Source organism: Oreochromis niloticus, linkage group LG8 (genome assembly GCF_001858045.2).
Source record: "Oreochromis niloticus isolate F11D_XX linkage group LG8, O_niloticus_UMD_NMBU, whole genome shotgun sequence".
Taxonomy (NCBI): domain Eukaryota; kingdom Metazoa; phylum Chordata; class Actinopteri; order Cichliformes; family Cichlidae; genus Oreochromis; species Oreochromis niloticus.
Genome location: NC_031973.2, coordinates 7,718,916 through 7,740,442, shown reverse-complemented (window position 1 = coordinate 7,740,442; position 21,527 = coordinate 7,718,916). Strand labels below are relative to the sequence as shown.

At 39.8% G+C, this 21,527-nt stretch overlaps 1 protein-coding gene across 1 annotated transcript in view; it reads left to right on the top strand.

Annotated features, from left to right (window-relative positions):
• The first annotated feature begins 3,827 nt into the window (after nucleotides 1–3,827).
• LOC100710166 (heparan sulfate glucosamine 3-O-sulfotransferase 3A1) overlaps nucleotides 3,828–21,527 on the top strand; it is a 36,616-nt gene continuing 18,916 nt past the window's right edge. The window contains exon 1 of the mRNA XM_003453386.5: nucleotides 3,828–4,748. Within this exon, the coding sequence (XP_003453434.1) occupies nucleotides 4,180–4,748 (569 nt within the window). The 5' untranslated portion in view covers nucleotides 3,828–4,179. The remainder of the gene's footprint in view (nucleotides 4,749–21,527) is intronic.

The window sequence follows — 21,527 nt, the reverse complement described above, 5'->3', positions numbered from 1 at the left end:
TTGTAGGATATTTAAAAACTTGACTTTTACAATATTCCCTTTAAAATAATGGTAACATCTATAAATGAAAATGCATTTTTCCTCTTCTGCTGCTGCTGCTCCAAACATTATCAAACAAAGCTCTGACAATAATGCTTTGATGAGTGGAGAGTAATTACTCGTGTGCTTTATTCAAATTGGATGTACGTTGACATTTTGAGTCTGTTCAGAGAAATAACCCACTTCAGATGAGCATTAATCTGATTAAGAGCACAATTTATTTGGGTTTCCGTGCTCAATAGAAACCCTTCCTGTGCTGCGCACGGCCTGCCAATAGACCAGAAGAGCCCAACCACTATGAATGGCCAACAGCTGTGTATATAGAGGGAGCACATTTCCCCTCGCGCTGAGGAAATAAAACACCCTGTTTCAGGTAAACACTGAGTCAGAGCTCACACAGCATACACATATGTGAAAGGACAGCATTTGAAATTTGCATGCATTATGTAATATTAAAAGTTTGTTGCTTATGATAATTGGTGAATGTTGCTATATTGACATATATACAATAGGTTGTCATTATATTTACACTCTGTATGTTTTATGTTTCTACTAATTTATCTAATTGAGCGCCTAAGTGGGTAATGCCATTTCAATTTCACTCAAAATGAGATGGTTTTAGGGGACAAACATTAGGTGCCAAGGTGCTTTGCTTGTGTGGAAATTTTTTAACACCGGTTGCAGTTCAAGCACGGAGCATGTCATAAATTATCTCCATACAATTTCCACTTGTAAAACATTTTTACTCACTGCATCTGCTTGTAGCCGTGTTTGCCTCATGGAACATTATACTTTTGTGATAATATTTCAATATCCATCTTACCCTCTTATCCATTAAAAGAAGACTTCTAATTCCAGTCCAAAAAGAAATATTGCGCTGTGTGTTCAAAATTAATTAAAAAAAGAATTTTATCACCACAGGTTTCAGGTCAAAAAATGTAAAGCTGTAATACTGGCAGTAAAGATGTCTCCTCTAAACTGACAGCCCCAAAACCTCAATTCATAAACCTGTCTTGAGATTATGTGTATGGTTGAGACACACAGTCTAACTACTTGGCGAGCTAAGCAATGGAAACAGTTCCTGCATGAGTATATTCTCACCGTTGATGGTGCATTTGAGAGAGCTAATGCACTAGCCTAGGTATGGTTAATACATTTCTATGAAACAACAATCAGAAACAGATAGCCCGCCATTCCTTATTTGGTTAGTCCCCTGGCGCATGCTTGCTTTCCCACGGCATTTCTTGAGAGTTTATCCATTATGTAAAGTAAAAATGCAAGAATATATTTAAAGCATAACAAACAGTTTGTGTTTGTGCTCCCTTTTTAAACTTGAAACCCTAAAATCTGCATCCAAGATTCCACAAAGGCTGCGTCAGTGCAACCATAGTGGTGCAATTTGGATAAATGGTGAAGATGAAAGCAGAATTACGTTTTTACATGCCTTCCAGACTGCTTGCACATTTTTCTAAAAGCACCAATGTCTGGGTGTGTAATTACACACCAAATGCTGTTTTTTTTTTGGCTTTTTGTTTTTTTTTAATGGAAGTATGTGTCGCCACACAAACATTAGTCCCGACGCAAAGTAGGCACAGGATACGCCCATGAAAGAGCTCCTACTCAGGAGCTGCTGATGACAACAGCAGTATCAGAATAATCAACGACTTTGAATTAGTGATTCCTAGCTTAGTTGGTTTAATGAAACATGATACGCCTTATGAAATGTATTTCCCCTTGTCACAAGTTTAATATGTGTGATGTATTGAGCTAATATGAGCTCCCTTCCTCAAACTGTGTAGTAACATAAAACACATAAAACCTTGGAAAAAGACATTTTTAAGAACTGTCCTGACTGTTTTTGTTCCTTTTATTCTTCCCCTTTGTCTACCTCCATTAAAGCTGATATAAGAGAACATCAAATAGTCATCTTTTAACAGCCCATTAAAACCAAATAATCAAAATTATCGTGTCAATTCAATTCTACCGTCTTCCATAAATAAATTATTATTCCAAAAGATAGTTAATTATTACTTAAGTAAATCTGTTCAAATTGTATCTATGGTACCTTTAAGGGACACATTTACATACATTAGTTACATGAGATTTTCTGTTTTATGCCATTATTTTGCCACATTTCAGCAGGAAGTATAGTCTTTACTCTATTGATTTCACAATGATCCCCCCCCCCAAAAAAGAAAAAATTTTGGTACAAATATTAAGCCATTTGATTGTTTAAGGATTAACTGCCCAATACTAAATGAAGCTATCTTATAAAAAATAACACTAAAACGTTTTGGTTTTTTTTGTTTTTGTTTTTTTATTTACACATTAATGAATCAGTGCTAAGCTGCTATCATATATATATAAGATTATTTCAAGGGGACATTCTGCTGTATTTTGAGAAAGCAAATTACTACTTTGCTAGTAGTACTTTTACACTTTGTGTTTCACTCAAACACTACGTAATGTTTTGAATGCAAGATTTTAGTTATAACAATGTTTTGTAACATATGATTATTTTTTTACTACGATTATGGATCGTCTAACCGCTGCATAAAACTGCTGGACTAAAAAGTGTGAGACTACAGATTTTATAAGATTTTATAAGCACTGCTTCGTGTGGACACGATCTATTTTCCCATTAATCATGTGTGACCCCTCGAATTTATCTTGTGACCTCTGGTCTTGGAGCAATTTTGGGGAGGTGTGTAAATAAATAAATCTAAAAACTTTGAGCATTCAGACTGTCATGAGACCATCTCTTTTTGAGCATCGTTATTTTAACAGCGTCTGTCTATGATAAACAGAGATGTGAAGCCATTTGACCCCTGCTAGGGAATGCTGGGAGTCATAATGGTTGGTTTGAAGGGGTTGGACATCCCTCCAATGTCAGAGAGACAGAGAAAAGACACGGGGTGTGGTTGGTTAAATGTGAGACACCCCCTTTGTACTGTTTCAACAACATGGGGGGACATCTGGCACTGGCAATACTGCCCAGCGTTGAGGTCTCCATCGGCTTTCTCAAGCAGTGAGCTGTGCAGCATTGAAGCACTGCCTGCACATTCTCATGCTAATACCCAAAAGGCAGGAGCAGATGTGAAACATTTGGTTCTGTTCTTGTTCACTTGTAAAGAAATAATGTGTCCCGTTATCATTATTTCACTTTTTTTGTTCTTCTATGTGTTATAAAAAGGAGTTCATGGCGGAGGCCATCTTCTTTGGTGGCCCCACTTAGGTTCCCCCTCTCACTGGGAGAAAAAGTGAGTGTCTCGGAGATTTGAGGAGTGATTTTGTCATCTGGGTAGATGCTGCCACAGTAATTTTAGAGGGAATGGCGCACTTAACATTTGCAAAATTGTTGATGACAGACGAAGTAGTGTGTGTTTAGCGTAATGTGTGTTTTAAACCTTCAAGAGTTTATTATTATGCATTATAATGTTTTGCGAATTTGACTGTATTTTACTAGTTATAGTGTATATGATCATTAATTTAAAACGCAGAAAATGACCTTAAGGAGGTTGGGTTTAATTAAAATAAAATAAATGCATTGAAATGCGCATATCTGCCTTTATTTAGGATTTTCGGGAATCTCTTTGTACTTTTTTCTACCGTGTATTTTAGTGTGTAGCATTCCCCCCCACGGATAATTTTAACTTTAATTTGCACATGCAGATGCCAGCTAATTTCGCAGAGTGGCTGTGCACCAGTGTCCCCGCCCCCACCTGGAATATCATTGGCTCCTATCTGCTTCTCTCTTGATATTATTGGCCAGAGAGGTGCCTGTCAAGAAACTTGACGTGCGAGACAAGTTTACAACTCTATACACGTGCTGCTGGTATGTCAGGGAGAGATGTGGTAGCATCCTTTACAGAGCAAGGATAGCACAGACTTTATTACCTGTGTGTATGATTCGCTGTACGCTCACCTTTCAGGGGATACTGTGGCACAGTTATTGGGGCAAGTTCTTAATCACCTGTTCACAGCAGGCATCCATCATTTGGCACTTTTGGAGGAGATTGAGGTGTTATCCACAGCTTACTGTGGATGTAGACACTTCCTTCAGTTCCTTCATGGCAAGAAGACTCAGTGATGTGCGCCTAGCATGGCTGTGGCTCCTGCACCGACCACCAAGGGACCGGTATGGCTTTTAGCCGCATCACTAAACTGGACCCCCCGTCCCGAGGCATCTTCAGGAAAGCGGTGGTCATGCTGTGCTCCCTCCTCGCCTCTTTTTTCCTCCTGCACCTCCTCACCGAAAGCTGCACCACCACCACCGGCAACTCACCGCCCAGAGGCTCCTCTAGTCGGGCTGCTGGTCTTTTCGAGGACCTGAGTTCGCTGAGGACCAAGAGACTGGTATATGAATGGACTGGCGGATCGGAGTTGAACCGCTACGGGACGGCCGCGCGCACCTCACAGGTCCTCGCGGATGAGCGCGCGACGCAGGATTCGGAGCTGCCCGAAGAGGCTCTCGTGCTGCCACCTCCGGATTTAGTAGTTTCCAGGAGAGTGTCGCCCAGGTTCGCAGGTAAAGTCAGTCCGCTCGGGGAGGGGAGCAAGAAGCTACCTCAGGCTCTCATCATCGGGGTAAAGAAAGGAGGGACCCGTGCTCTGCTTGAGTTTCTTCGGGTTCATCCTGACATCAGAGCCGTGGGAGCCGAGCCGCACTTCTTCGACCGAAACTACCACAACGGGCTGGAGTGGTACAGGTGAATATTTAATAAAGTAATTTGTTTTATAAAGAGAGGGAGAAAACACACACTCTCACACACAATTTAAACACTTTAGTGAATATTACGCCTGAACATTCCCCAACTTTATTATCAGTCTCCTTGAAATCTGTGCAATGTTTTCGGTCATTAAATTGCCACGATGATAGATTGTGTTTTTCCAGCATTTTATTTCCCCCACAACCACATCACTGATAAAGGCTGTTCCTCATAACCCAGAAATCTTTATTTAACATCTCAGCTTTTATAGAGGTAGCCTAATTGCAGCTGGAATAAGCACTGAGGACAGTCTGTTGATTTATGAAAGCTACATTAGGCCTGTTTTCATTAGATGTTATCGGGCTGCTCATTTTGTTTCACATTTTCGGGTTGACTGCTTTTTAAGTTGCTTTGGTTCGAGCCATAGTGGAGTCAGAGTTTAAGGCTTCATTAGGCTGGGAAATAAGACAAGGGTAAATCAAAGCATTAAAAAAAATCAGAGTGTTGAGGAGTAATTTTCTCTTTGCGTTTAAAATCAATTTCTTTCACCTTTAATAATTTAGTAGTGAATACTTTAATGTATGTGGTAAGTTCAGCGAAGACCTTAAACGAGATTTCATAAGTTAATTATTTATCAAGTGGATTTAAAAAACAAAACTCAGACAGGAGGCTTTATCCAAGATTGCCAATCTCGTGTGCTTTTATAAAAACCCAGAGTTAATCCCTTCTCCTGCTGAGAAAGTGAAAAACTCTTCATCAACAAGAGCTGAAACAAAAAACAATTTACTGAAGAAAAATTACAGCAGTGAAGGTTTTTGACTGTGTTTTTGTGGCATCAGGACAAAGTTTGTCCGTGTGTAATAAAAAATAAATAACTTTGAATGTTAAAAAAACAACAACAAAAAATAAATAAATAAAAACACACAACTTCCTTGCCTTGCCGACGTTTTCTTTCTTTCTTTTTCTCGACACAGAGCATTACTTGAGTGTTAATTCTGATCACTGTAAGTCTTGTCTGGCAAAAGTGGAAGTCTAAACACCGATCCTGCATAAACACACGACCCTCCTTCAACATCTCAATTTCCCAGTGACGGAGTGCGATGCGTTTTTCTCACTCAAGTCAAATTTGTGATTGATTTCATCTGTCAGTGCGAGTGTGTGTGAGTGAGTGTTTTGTGTTCACATTTCCACAGGCCTGTGGGGAATAATGGCTCTTCCTCTCAGTGGTTCTCTGTGTAATGGGGCATTGCCGACATTGCGGCTCTGTTATTAAGAAGGATTAGGGCCATAATGAAAGGTTACCTGAGTGTCTCAGGAGGTATAATTCACCTTTTGATTGAGTTAGCACTACACGCAGCACCCTCTAAAAGCCTGGAGACAAAACTTTAACTCTCACCAACAACTCCCTCCAGACCCTTCTCCTTTTCACCCTCCCACCCTTCCTCCCCCAAACACTCTGGCTTTCTCCCATCTCCCACTCACACACCTCCCTCTTTGTGCCTCTCTGAGAGTGAACATTCTCTTTTTGCCATCACTCTTTCACACCCTTCTGTTTACCTATTCATCCATTGTGGGGTTTTATATCCATAAGGGTCCCATCTATCCCGAGGAGTTGCCAAGATTCTCTGGAATTTGGACCGTGCCTCCAAGGACAGACCTTAGTGTCGGTTCGCCTTAATGCTGCCCATTTAAAACAGAAGGACCCTTGAAATGAAAGAGGCATAAATAACTGTTACAACAGCACGGCCCACTCTACGGGAGTTCATCTTGTCAGCTCTCCTCTACAGTGTCTGCGAATCTTCCTGTTTTGTGGGTTTTTGGAAGCGTTTGATTGAGTTGAATCCATTTGAAGTTGCTGGCCCGAGGTCATATGAAGGTGTTTTTGTGCACTTCAGAAGTACTTGTTGAAACAGGGGAATCGATTTGATTGCTAAAGTCTGCCGTCCCCTCTTGAAAATCGGTGCAACCTCTGTGCCTCGGAGCTACTGTCATTTTACCAATGGTTATAAGATTTCAACGCTGTGGGAATGTTTAAAACATGTCTGACATGCGATAGGCTGAAATCTTTGTGCCAGGACTACACTGCTTGGTCGACAACCCCCCCCGCACAAAAAAAAAAAACTGTTGGTGTTTGTAGAAAACAGGACTAGATTTGTGTGACTAATCACTGTGTCCAATTTCTTGAATTATGTGATTCTTTTCATTAGCAACAGTGAATACTTAAAACACTGGGGCTTCCATTTTAGAAGACTTTGTTTATTGTCAAGGACGCCATGTGTCTTCAGTGTGAATCACTCGTCTCTGTCTCCTAAGGGAATGCGTGGAACATATTTTAACACCTCTAAGCTCTTAATGTGACATGGCAACATCTCCGGCATCCTTTTCCAGCTTTCCCAGAATTATACTTGTCTGGCTTGTTATTGGAATTTCCTTCAACTGCCCTAAAAAGTTGGTTCCACACCAAAAGATATGATGCAAAAATCTGTCTACCAGGAAAGATAAAAGTTTTAGTATTGACACCACAGCTGTACGAGCATGAAACATGGGGGGGTTAAACTTCTAACTTCACCACATTTCCAAAAAACTGAGTATTTTTGCAAAATTCTGACTCACCATCTGCACTTGTTTAGATTCTGGTTGGGTGTTCCCTGCTAGCATATCCAACTTGTTGACCTTACCTCGGTTAAAATGAAATGGAATAGATTTTAATAATATATATGAAGAAAAACCATATTTTCTTTAGCTTTTTTAATAAATAAAATATCTGTTTTTTCATGCACCGCTCGTCCACAGGAGTATTTCAGATGTCTCAGTTGTGTACTCGTGGTAGATTTGGACCTTTTGTTGTACAGGAAACTAACACCCAGCCCAATTGCACAGCCAGTCAGTGTTACATTTCACTACACATTACTCTGAATAACCACACACAACCTATTAGGCTTTTGTTGTGGAAATGGACACTCAGAGTGAACAAGGAGGTCAAGCACAAGTACTCTGAAGTAAAGCAGAGGTCCGCGCTACAGAGTAGTCACTATTATGTTTTTGCCCTACTTAGGTTACTGAACACCCAAGCTTTCACCTGTCTAGACCCTGCCATTGCAGTTTTTTGTTTGATGTCCACAGACCGGTTGGATTAGGCTTCACCTGATCCCTTAATGGGTTAATTACCCTTCATACAAACATGTGTGACCACAAGGGCATGGGTAAACACAAGGGCAATGTGCCGCCAGCTCTGCCGCACATATATTCATATTACAAAGAATACAGAATACAACGGTATTCAGTGGAGAAATGCAGGATTTCGTCTTTAAAGCACTAACGTGGACACAGGGCCGAAAACTGGCAGCTTATGTATCAGCAAATTTTTAAAGTCTCCGTCTATGATTTTTCTCATACGTGTAATACTTAAAGCCACGAGAGAGCAAATGAAAACATTATGCTCGGATTTTTAAAAAAAGCAAAGCTAAAAAGAAACACATTAAATTAGGGGGTTTCCCCGTTCATAAAACTGGCCATATTTGAAAGGAAGTTCTGTAATGGCTATAAAATGGGTTTTAATCATAAAAGCAGTGACCCAGCGGGGACTTCTGTTAGAAACGAGCCGTGTTTTGTAGCCTGATCTGTGTTTCTTTGCGGTCACAGTAGAGACGTGAACGAACACGGAACAAGTAAAATATTCTCGTTCTGTTTTGAATACACTTAAAGGTCCAGATGTAAATGTGTGTCGTGATAACATGCGTCCTTTCTACATTTTAATCCCCTGAATGCAATGGATTTTTTTAGTTTTTTTTAAATTGATTAAAATTTTCTGGATTAGGTTACTCATCTTGAAACTCCATTTGTTAAAATAAAATTTAAAAAGTAAAGTCTGATGGTGAAAAGCTGGTAAATTCCCAGGAATTGAAATGAGGCCAACTTCCAACTTTGTTCTTTCCAGGGTGTTTACAATGGGTTTCAGTGAGTTGTGTGGCAGAGTTTAAACTACAGTCCTGTTTGCTGCTGTCTGATATTCCCCCTTTCACTCTGAGAGTGAAGCAGCTTGGGGGAACTAGTGGAAAGAATGACACGGCTCAAAAAGGGAGAGGTTAGCTGTTAATAATGAAAAACTAACTGTCGGCATCTTTAGCCTGTCTGTTGGAACCGTAACTGAGGTTGCAGCAAATATAGTTAGTCCTAACTGCCGTTGATCACAAATTCATACAATTTAGCAAGTATAAAAAATGGAAATTGGATTAAAAAAAAGGATAAAACTTGCAAACATTTTGTTTTGTGGCTGGATCAGCTGGAAGTTGAGGAAAAATCTAACATGTGTGAGAACGTGTATACATTTATATTTATGTGCAACTTTAAATACTTTTTAGCGTATCCTGGTCAGGAATGAAATGTTCCTCCGAGTCGTAAATAGATCTGCTCACTTGAAAATAATTCGGTTCATGCCACCCACTAGCTTTGCATCGATATGTATACCGATTCTACTTCACTTGTCTATCTGGATTCTTGCAATATAATCGTTTTTGAAACATCCTAGACTGTTTGTCTGGCCTTATTAGTCTCTGTGTGCGACATTTAAAAATATATCATGATGGTCTCTTTATAGATGCTTTGAAAGGAGCAATTTGTTGTATCTATTCTCCAAGGCACTGAAGATTTTAAAAACAGATTTCAGCCATTTCCTCAAATGGAATTTCTGTTTGATTTATCTTGTTTTGACGCCACGTTGGAAAATACTAAGCAGTTATAAGTTACCTTGTTAAAGGGCTGTGGAAATGGCTTAGGATGGTGATTTTCTGATGTGGTTAGACATTTTTTGTCATGTAATTAGACGTAAGAGTGGAACTTAGTTTGGTACGGAACTTTTTTTTTCCTGCCAAACAGAAAAATTATACATAAAACTGCTTTACAGTTGGTTTACCTTGTGAGTTTAAATTTAATTATTTTATATTATTTTTATTTTTTTATATTATATTTTAAGGACTGAATGATTGTAATTTCAGCATAAATCTTCACAAAAGCGTGGTTTAATGGTTAGTTTTTCCTGGAGCAGAAGTACATTTGCAACATAAAGGCAGGTTTGCCAGAGGCAGGTGGAGTGGAGGGGACACACAGAGGTGGAGGGGTCATGGCTGAGGTTGTAGAGGGCACACACTCCCACATAGTGGACGTAACATGATCACCAGAGACCTGAGTATGAGCTCTGAGCTGCCTTTGGATTGTGAAAGTGATTATCGTGTGGTATAATTGTAAAACTGGGACGCTCACCTCCTGCCGAAGGCATGCAGCGCACATTGACAGTCCCCCCCTCATCCCCCTCTCGCCAACTTCTTGACCTCCGCCACCCCCTCTAACATCTTTGCTTGGCCTTAGCAGCTGACCCTATGGGGCCCCGTGAAGGGGAGGTAGATAGAAGCAAGGGAAATATCCAAAGTAGTGCCTGTCAGCAGCTGCCCTGTGGCATCCTGGGAATCTGCCCTCCAATGGGTGGGTGAGGACAGGCAGCAGGTGCAGGGTGCTCAGCAGACACCACCTGGATCTCCACTAGGCACTCGCACCTGATGTATTCACCTGACACACCTAAAATAAGTTGCGTTTGTTGTCTTCTTGAAAGCTAGCAAAGATGAAGGAAGCTTGGACGTTTCTTTGTTTTAAATATTTCAGGTGTCACAGACCTCTTAGAGCTTTAATGAGCATGTGCGGAAAGGGAGGGTGATTGATCGCAGTCAGGAAGGTCAGCCTCAGAATGTGCCACCCTCAGAGTTCGTAAAGCCAACAGATGGTAATGTAACACTGGAGTCAGATTACATTGTTTCTAGGATTCTGTTGTTTATTCACATTTGGGTTTATGTGTACACAAGTCAGCAACCTGTTTGACCCTGTTGTATCTCAGGCCTATTCAGCTTAGCAGCTGTTGGCCTTTTTACGAGGTATTCAACCGTACATTAGACAATTATTCTGGGATTCAGATTTCAAAAGGAATACTTGTGTCGTTTTTTTTTTACCGTGCTTGACTGTACTAATATACATTGCAGTGTAAACCTGTGAAGCGCTGTAATCACTTCTATCGCTGTATTGTACAGTTGAGATGGTTGACCTTTTCAAAGCATTTTGTTTTAACTGAAGGCCGCTGTTCTATTTTCAGCTAATATACCTGAAGCCCTTTGCCGGTTTAATGCTTTAAGAGCAATGCCCATGAATGTCAGTGATGTTTATTTTCCTTCAACTCCATGGAAACCTGCCAGGTAATGTTTTCTAACATCGCAGCAGTTTTGCCTCCAGGCACTCTGCTGAGCAGTATGACTGAAAGGACGGGAAAAAAAAGTCATGTTTGCAATTTTCTTTCTGTACTACATTTTTGTGTTTTTTCTTTTTCCTTCTTCATGGCACTTCAAGGTTGATGGAAGTTAAGAGTTATCCTTCCTTGAACAAAGAAAGACTGTAACCCTATCATTTGGCGCTGAAGAGTCAAGGGGTTTTAGACTAGACCGTCAGCTCTCTTCATAGAAGCGAGGTAAACAAACCACAAAACAACCTCCAGAATTCATGCATATTAAGATTTTCAGAGGATTTGCCAGAGTGCTTTAGGATTTTAGAAACGTGCAGCCAAAACCGTGTTATTTGGGCACAGAAGGGCTTGGGAAATGATGCATGGATTGAGCATGTACGTGTTACAGCCCTCAGTGGTGCGGATTGGCAGGGTAAACCAACGCCTCTGTGATGGATCTCTCTTTCCCATCTCGCAGGCTACAGATTTATCACAGGACAGGGAGCCTTCTATATTGTCCGCTAGAGAGAACAAGACAGACAGACAGAAAGAGAGGGGGAACCACCGCTATGGAAAGCCTGGGAACCAATAAAAAGAAGGAAGCCCTCTCCTCCTGGGTCCTCCATTTTACGTTCCAACTGTAGCGTTTTTTCTGGCATTTTCTGGCAAAAATCTCAGACTGGTATTTGAAGTCCATGTAAATAAAAAAAACCCCTACAAATTCTAAGTGTTTGCAGTGCTTGCATTCAAGGAAGTTGGATGTTCATCTTTCCACCCTTTTGCTTGTGTTCGCTTAGCAGGAAAGCCTTTTTGTCTTTTCAAGTGTCTTATTTTAAGCTTGCTGGCTCACTTGGAATCGTTTCCCTTTCTGCCTCTGCGCTTAAAGGCATGGACTTTGTCACACTTGCCATGTGTGCTATCTGCAGCTGCTTGTGTGGTGATAGGATGGCACCAAACAACCTTTCCCCCCGCTCCATCGGGGGCTTGGCCAGTGCCAGTCGCTTTGGCAGAGTTTGCCTTGCAGACATGCAGGGGCAATGCCAGACGGCACCTCCGGCACAACTTTAGTTTGACTGCCCAACCTCTGCCTCCATGCAGAACATTGAATTACACTGTCAGTATACTTAATGCGCACATGTGTGCTTGTCTGGGTGTTTGAGCCGTCTAAAATGAGGGATTGGCATTTTTTTGGCATGGCCAGTTAAGAGGCCAACACATCATTTACTTCAGATGTTATTTTCAGGCTTTCAGCACTTCTGTATCCAGTGTATTTTGTATATTCCTGCTAGATATTGAACAAAGAGGTGTATGGTAGCGATGAGTGAAATAAAACATGCAGAAGATTAGGGTTTGGCAGTACTATAGACCATGACCAGAAATCCTGCACAATTTTTAAAATAGCTAATAATGGAGGTGCTGAATGGAGAGAGAATGACAGCCTGGCATATAATCTGACTTGAGAGCTACTTTATTCAGACAGAAGCACCGCAGATCCATTGCATGTGCGGTTTTGAGAAATCTACCTGGTTTCTCAAGGAGGAATCCAGCTGTTCAAACAAACGCTTTACGTGAAGTCTTTTGTATTTCAATTTTAAAAGGTTGCATGTCACAAAAGAGCCATTCATTATGTAATGCAGCGGGATTTGTCTTTACAAATCATCAAATAAAATGTATCACAAATGTTCTATGACCTCATCCAGGTTTCAACTCTCAAGTCAAACAAGAGTCATTATAATCACAGGTGTACCGTTTTTAAATTCGCTCATTTAGAGAAAAGATGGCACACAGGCTTTTGCTAACTATCGGCCCGATGTCTGGCAGCTTGATTAAGGAGAGGAATGTGTTAGAAAATGAGTTTGCCAGCCAAGACCCGTTTATTGATAGATGGAGTGCAACAGCACAACCTGCGTCTTTTTACATAAAGATGGAAGAGGGTGATAAAGGGTCTGTGTAGCGCAGAGCCCGTGATTGATGCGCCCACAGGGGAGTGCAGAGAAGCCACACAGTAATTCAATTAATCTTAACCTGAACACTAGTAATTGCTACTGTAACTAGGTCTGACTGTACATTAGACAGGAGGAAGATTGCTGTCAAAGAAACATGTTTAGCTAATAGAAGTAGGAAGGAACATTCCCATTGCTCCTATTGCTTTAAAAAAAGAGCTTTAAAAAAAAATAAAAATCATCCTTTCTCCTTTAAACCAGGATTTGCATGTTAATGAGAGAAACAGAAACATGATTTCATCAGTTGTGGACAATAATTAAGAGATGAAACATGGCAGTGAAAATGGGGATTCAAACTCTAGTAGCTTTACATTACATCAGTTACCTATAAAGAAAATGTCCTTTTGAGAAGCTGTCAATTCAACTCAGTTTTATTAATACAGAAACACAAATCACTGTTGTATTTCTGTTGTTGTGAGATAAAGTACAGCAGTTGTCACCTCAAGCTGCTTTATATTGTAAGGTAAATAACCTACAATAATAAACCCCAATAGTTAAATGACCCCCTATGAGCAAGCAAGCACTTGGCGACAGTGGGAAAGAACAACTCCCTTTCAACAGGAAGAAACCTCCGGCAGAGCCAGGCTCAGGGAGGGGCAGCCATCTGCCGCCCTGTTGGGAATGATGGGAGGAAGACAGGACAAAAGACACTGTGAAAGACATCCAGAGATTAATAATCACACATTTAAACTTCTACTCCACATCGAAATTAGCCAGTTGAGGTGCTTCGGGCATCAGGCAACTTCTGTGGCTACAAAAAATAAATAAATAAAAATGTAGAAGTACAGAAGTGCCAAAAATTGCAGTTCCATGGAGTTTCTGGAAGGTCTTTGCTAGCTTTAACTTAGCTTTAGCTGATAACTCAGCACTCCTCCCTCTTTTCTACATATGGTCACTTCTTGCACCATACAAAAACAAATGTATCAACAACAACCTGGTAATGGCCAAATAACCAGACTTACAGCTTCAAAGATTTATCCACAAATCAATGGCTGACATCAAGTTGGCTACATCTATGTTTTTTATAGAGTCTGTGGTTTCTGTCTGTAATATTGTGAAGTTCCCTGAGGACACCAGTGTTTTAAGTGCTAGCTATTTAAATTAAAAGCAGTATTTTTTTTCCCTCCCAATGTCTTATATCCATTAGATACATGTATTGAGATTTAATGAAGTGACTTTTCCACAGAGCCAGGTTACCTGCATCTTCCTGTTTTGGCTAACACACGACTTAACAGACAAGCGTGACAGGCGTATTGATTTTCTCTGCTGAAACTTGTGCACAGATGAAGTTCGAACCACAGCAGAAGGCCCCATTTTCAAATCCTCGGCTTCATGTTGTGCCTTTCTGCTCGTCATCAGATAAACAAAAAGTGTAGTGTTTTATATTCTTTTGTGATCAAATCAGTGTATTGTTTTTCTTTTCTCTTGTGACTACCCCCTATTGAACTCTACACCAAAGGTTTTTGGATTGTCAGAAATCTTTTGAGATGCACCCTGAGATATTGATCCTATTATTTCCTGTAGGAGCAGAGCAGTACTTTGAAGGTGTTGATCCATAAAGACAGAAAGACAAGACTTCTTTATGGGCTGGTTTTATGCATTCTCTGGAAACTGGATAGCTCGCGAACAGCAAGATAAATCAAGTTAACAGTAAAATCTATTTTTCTTACCCTCCTATGTCCCATTCTTTTGCCAGACCTATTTCTTTTGTTCAGTACGCCTCTGAAGAGCATTAGTCCCCGTCACTTATTTCGAGGCGAGGGGGTCACCGTGCTCCAGATACAATGCTAAGCATTTGTAAAAACTGACCGTGTTAAATCAATAGCTTATGTTTCATTTCTGCGTTATTGCAGTCATTTTTATTTACGCAGCTGGCTAGAATTGGGTCAACCACGGTCAGTTTGGACTAAGGGTGTAACAACATTGTAGAGCCTGTGGGACTTGTCATGAGCCCAAGTCATTTTAACCGTCAAACATGTGGTTGGGCTGGGGCTCATTATATCATTATGTTGTCAGGGTGATTGTTTATCCTGACATCTTCGTCTCACATAGACACATCCTCCCATACAGTCGTATCATCAATAGGCGGAGCAAGCCACCAACGTAGACAGATGTACAAGATATACCATGCAGTGTCTTCTCTAATAAGATGGTAGCTGTTCTTTATCCACTGCAGTTCTTACTGCTGCTCCTCAAACAGGCTACCATCAATTATTAATCCAGCCAATTAGCAAGTCTGCATTATTCACCAGGAACCTGTGATCACATCCATTAACTTCACTGTCTCCCCTATTGTGGCTCTCCCAAGTGGCAGTCACACATCCCACAGTTCCTCCTACCCAGCTGACGTACTGTAGTGTATTTGTATTTGTATTTATGCTGTATTACTTTCTTCACCTCTTCTTATTACACGTCACACTCTGCACATACACTACTTTGGGATTACTGAGTAACTTTTGTTTTGTTGGGCCAATCAAAGAAACACCCCTTTAATGCTTCCTTTTAATGCGTTCTAAGCCTTAGTAAAGACTTTTATTTATAGTGGTATTACTGTGCTAAATTCACGAATAAAAAGGAAAGATATTGGAAATGTAGCATGAACAAACACATTACAATTCATTAAAGTGTTATTACAATATACACGTAACTGATAAAAAATTAAAGACAATCGATAGGTCTGACTAAACTGTATGTATCATTAGCACAGAATGTTTTTTTGCACAGACTTTTTCAACTGTTCACACAAGAGGATCAGTTCAGAATATCTTTGCTTGCAGCAGGGGTTCACTTCAGAGGCATTCGCACTACAGGAAATACTCTGGGTATTTAGGCAAGGGAGCTGCCTGGGTAGAATGTGCATGAATGTGGCATGCATGGTGCACACATGCTAGTAGCAAATGCCTGTGCTACTCTCGCATCAGCACAGTCCACCATTGCATCGACTTTTTACTAATGTCCCTTACTGACTGCAAGTGAAAACACTTCTACTTTGGGTTATAGTATAGTATAGCATATAGAAGTGCAGTAAGTAAGTAAGTGAGCCTTACTTTAATTATGTATAAGTAAAACCTTTAAAAAAATGTAGGTGCTCTTTTATTCTTATGGATAGATAATATAATCTTGAGTTTATAGATTATTATTCATTAAAAATAATAATAAGACTCTTAAGAGCTAGTAGTGTGACAGTGACTATCTTTGCTGCTATGGAATTCTACCATATATTTCCCATAATGCATAGTGCAATGTACCTGTCATGTAAAAAGCAGAGTTGGTGACAGCTGTAGCCTTATTGAGAATAAAGCAAAAGTATGCAAAGCTCACCAATTAAGTTTTTGCTGATTAAAACAAGACTAATAAAGAAAATCAGGGGCAAAAATAAATACCTGCTGTCGCAAAAAGAAAACAAAAACACATAACTCCATTTGTATTTTTTCTGAAAAGGAAGTCGTGCATTTTCATGTCCGTCCACGATTTCCCTGAGCTCTATAAACAAAGAGGCAACACTGCTTGTCACTGGGATTTATGGACCCTCAAATCGCAGAACAAAATCACTTCCTGTTTTTCCTGTGTTTTCCGGACACACAAGCAGGCGGCTGCACATTTGATAAAAAAGTGATTTATTTTCATTTTGCTTATCTGCTTAATTGATGTCCCCCAGGCCTCCCTGACAGCCATAATTTCATTATACAAACAATTTAGAGAAGTTTGATTAACACAAATGAGAGTTCAGGGGCACTGCCGGTTTACATGTTACCCTACACATGCTTTTCTTCACACTGACTCCGTCTGGCTCGGCCCGCGTACTTGAGTTATAAATAACAACTCCTTATCACTATAAACAGGAGGAACAAAATAAACCTGCACTCACGATGAAATGTCGCTGTGCCACTTTAAATCCTCTTGCTGGAGCCACACGTTTAGATGGTGAGAATGTGTGTCTCGCTTTAATCGCCATGCTGTAATTTTACATATGTTTCGCACCCAGCTGAGCTTTAGTTCACTCAGAGGAGCCCATATGTGGCTGCTTCAAAGTCTTCAACAAGCTTCTCATTGAGACGCAACTGCATTGATTTTCTTGTTCGGGATTCACCACAGCTATTGATTTAGGGCTCTTCTGAGACAACAGCGTAATTAGCCCTATATTGTGAAGGGTTCGCCCCACTATTGCCTCATTGATAGGCCTGTGCTTTTTTTTTTTTTTTTAGCCCCACCAAGTGTTACACAAGCACTAATGGAGAGACCTAAACACACATACATGTATATGCACAGACTCAGTGGCTGTCGTGGGCAGGTCTGTTCCTGACATCCCATTTATTACATCATATTATTTTCCACTCAGCCCAGCAGCAGTGAATATTCTTTTTCACCACCCTGTTTTTGCTCCTATGGGTTTTTTTCCTCCTCTTTCTTGTATCCAACTAGCTTTAAAACAGGGTCGGCTCTGGCAAGGCGTAAATCCAGCTAAAGGGTTTTCCCCCTCACCCATAAAGCTTTTACTTCAGGCAGTCGAGTGCCAATGTGGGATTGTAGCTCTCCCCAATGAACTCCTGAATGCACATTGTAGCAAAAATGGGTTTTTGGAAGAGATCTTTTGAGTCTCTAGGTGAATGTGTAAAACATGCACTTGCAGACGGTTGCTTTAAATGTAACAGGTTCGCACTCTAGACACACATGAGCAGATAAACTTAAAATTTAGACTTTAACAAATTATTGCATGGATGTATATGCGGTACAGTGAATATGGTTAAATACTGCGAGCTACAATCTAAAACTGCTATATTTCTGCTGAGCATGAAGTCTCGTGGAAATGCTAATTTTCTTGTTTTAAATCGTTACTTTAAAGATGCTGCGATGGTTAAGTTGTTTTGAATGTGTGATGTGGTTTAAGCCTTTGTGTTCCTGAAAACTTGCGTTCATGTTTAGCTAGGATTGCGCCACCATGTCTGTGACTTTTATACCAATTAATCTCATCTGCCAGTGTTATTCAGTTGTTAAATTATAACAATAGCAGCATTCCTGCCTCGGTACAATGCAGAGAATAATGGAATTGCTACTAAGCTGATTTAAGAGTTTAGTTTAAGAAAGACAAGAAAATGATTTTGTGGTACGTGGCAAGAAATATAGCCAAATGTGTTTGTGGTGATTATAGTAAGAACACTAAAATAACAGCATAATTGCAACAACTGACAGTGTTAAAGCTTGTATTCCTTACATCAACCAAATGTAACATTTTTTTTTTACTGCAAAGCACTCATCATTTATAGCAGGTCTAATGTAAAATGGCAGTTTAATACTAGCTGTCAATAATCCATCTTATAGTAGATTTGATGCAGTGTTTAGATACAGTTACACAGGTTTTTTTTTAAGGAAGCATTCACTGTCATTAAGTCTTTTATTGAAGTCCTGTTGTTTGCACCACATTTTATTTATGCTACAAGTTATTCTATGGGTATACAACTGAACTACAGGCCTGTAATGTAAATGCAAATGTGATTGAAAGGGGTTCATAATAACCCCCATTTCAACTGTCATGAATATGAATTGCATTAATGTGCATTTAGTTTTGGTTTGCTTCTTTTTGTATGTGAATGTGGACTCTTGAACGATCGTACACGCCCAGCCCCTCCTCGTTATTGTCTTACACCCAATTTATTTATTTTCTTATTGCGCTGCGGACAGGCTATATTTATTCGTGGCGCAGCCTCTATCTGCATGTGAGGCGCATCAGTCATTCAAGGCTGGAAGAGTTTGACTCAATAACAGTGCAAATATCCAGCCATTATCTCTCTGCGGAGTACTCCCTCAATGTTAATGTGTTTTTAGGACGATTACATCAATGTGAAATATTGAAAAATAACCTGATTGATAACATGAATCATCAAGCCTGTGTCTCCGCCCCCTTAAACACCTCATTTAGCATCTCCATGGCAACATGCCGGTAATTGCCTACATGGGCATTGCAACATCCCTCATGGAGTTAACTGTTAATCTATAGCTGCTCAAGTGTATGAGCCTCAGGCTTCCAGGTCAGCTTCAAGGCTCAAGTATTTAAACAGAGGAGATATGCAGTGCTTAACAAATGTATTAGACCACTACCCAATGTAAGGTTTATGTCATAACTGCCCCAATTTAAAAGTATTGATAATTGGCAAATCATTTTATTTTTAATGCTAAAACAGAATTAAAAACAGAAAAAAAACCAAATAGTGAAGCGCATTATTATTTTTTTAAATTATGATGCCAAATTACAGTTACTTCATTAAAAGAATTCAATTGTTATGATTGATTTATTTCTGACTTCTCCAGTCCAGTGTGTCACTTCAAGGTCATTTCAATTTTATTTATACAGCACCGAATCACAACAATCACCTCAAGGTGCTTTATATTATAAGATAGACCCTGCAATAATACATACAGAGAAAAAACCCAACAATCATATGACCCCCTATGAGCAAGCAGTTTGGTGACAGTGGGAAAGACAAACTCCCTTTTAACAGGAAGAAACTTTAAGGAGAACCCTGCTCAGGGAGGGGCGGCCATCTTCCTCAACCGGTTGGGGTGAGAGAAGGAAGACAGGACAAAAGACATGCTGCAGAAGAGGACTAGAGATTAATAACAAGTAATGATTAAATGCAGAGAGGTCTATTAACACATAGTGAGTGAGAAAGGTGACTGAAGAAGAAATACTCTATGCATCATGGGAATCCCCCAGCAGCCTATGCCTATTGCAGCATAACTAAGGGAGGATTCAGGGTCACCTGATCACGACCTAACTATATACTTTATTGAAAAGGAAAGTTTTAAGCCTAATCTTAAAAGTAGAGAGTGTCTGTCTCCTGAATCCAAACTGGAAGCTGGTTCCATAGAAGAGGGGCTTGAAAGCTGAAGGCTCTGCCTCCCATTCTACTTTTAAATACTTTAGGAACAACAAGTAAGCCTGCTTTGTGAGAGTGAAGTGCTCTAACAGGGTGAAATGGTACTACAAGGTCATTAAGATAAGATGGGGCCTGATTATTCAAGACCTTGTATGTGAGGAGCAGGATTTTGAATTCAATTCAGATGTAGCTATAAAAACATGAATTCATTTTTGCCAACATCACTTTTAGTTTTTAACAAGTTTTATTTGATTAGACCACCTGTCATAAAAAACAAATATTTTATAAATCATTTAAATTTGTCAAGCACTGTATTCTGGGTTCACTCTTCGTCCCTGCTACTATAATTAGACTTATTTACTTAGAGATTTCACCTATGTTGAAATAACCAAAAAGCTTAAACTGTATGTGGAGTCTCTTAGCAGTGATATATCCCTGATGCTAGATATTATAATCTTTATTTTAGACATTTTTATTATTTAATAATAATGTATAAATTAATAATATTGATATTAACGATGATTATTAATTCCGTTAACCTAATATTCAAGTGACTACTGAAATAATAGTTCATTTTAATGAACTAGTTCACAGACCAGTTCACCACATTAGCATTTTTAGCTACAATTGGCTAGCAGGATCATTCTCAGAAAGAAATACCAAGTGTGGCATTGCATTGTAAAGTACCTTTGGTGTCTTGTTGTTATGAATTTCAAAAATGTGTCTAGACGAAACAATGCGGAGTGTAACTTTGTGCGAATGCAGTCACTGAAGTGTGCTAACCCTAAATATTCGTCAATGAAAGACCTGCTTCCTGGGGTGGCTGTAGCTTAGGAGGTAGAGCAGGTCAGCTGCAGATTGGAAGTTTGGTGGTTCGATGCCTGGCTCCCTCAGTTTGCATGTCAAATATCCTTAGGCAAGATACTAACCCCGACTTGCTCTCCAATGTATCCATTGGAGTATGAATGACAGAAAGCACTGAAAGTATAGATAACTGTGAATGGATGTGTAGGGGTGAATGCGGCATGTTGTATGGAGCACTTTGAGTACTCCAGGAGAGTAGAAAAGCGCTATATAAGAATCAGTCCATTTACCATGATACCATTCCAAGAGCAACCAGTAGCTGGGACAGAAATATATGTTCAGCATTTTTCAGAGCCCTATAATTTTGCTTACTTTTCTCCAAATTTTTTCCCCTGTCTATATATAAAAGCAAATTTGAATTATGCCGCCCCAACTCCCCATTTCTGCTTGTCAGTGGTGTCAGGAGAGTTCAAAGTTTCACGACACAGTGGCTAGCAAAAGTAACTATTTTGCATTTGTATTCCTTCGCATTGTTGCATAGACTTGTAACTGCTCTGGGAAAACAATTTGCTTCACTGAGGGATCACATTATCCTGCACCAGCAGTTCTCATTGGTTTCGTCTGCACACCTATATTAAATATGGAAGGGATCAGAACAAACTCTCTCATTAGGCCTCTTGGCAATAAAATATTCACCTTTTACTTTCTGGTATGAAAAAGTAAAAGACTTTGTTGAAATAGGGAAATAAAACAGGAAAAAAAATTAAATAGAGATCTCTTGATTTTGCAGGTCTTACTTAATTTAAAAAAAAAAAAAAAAAAAAAAAGGTACATCATT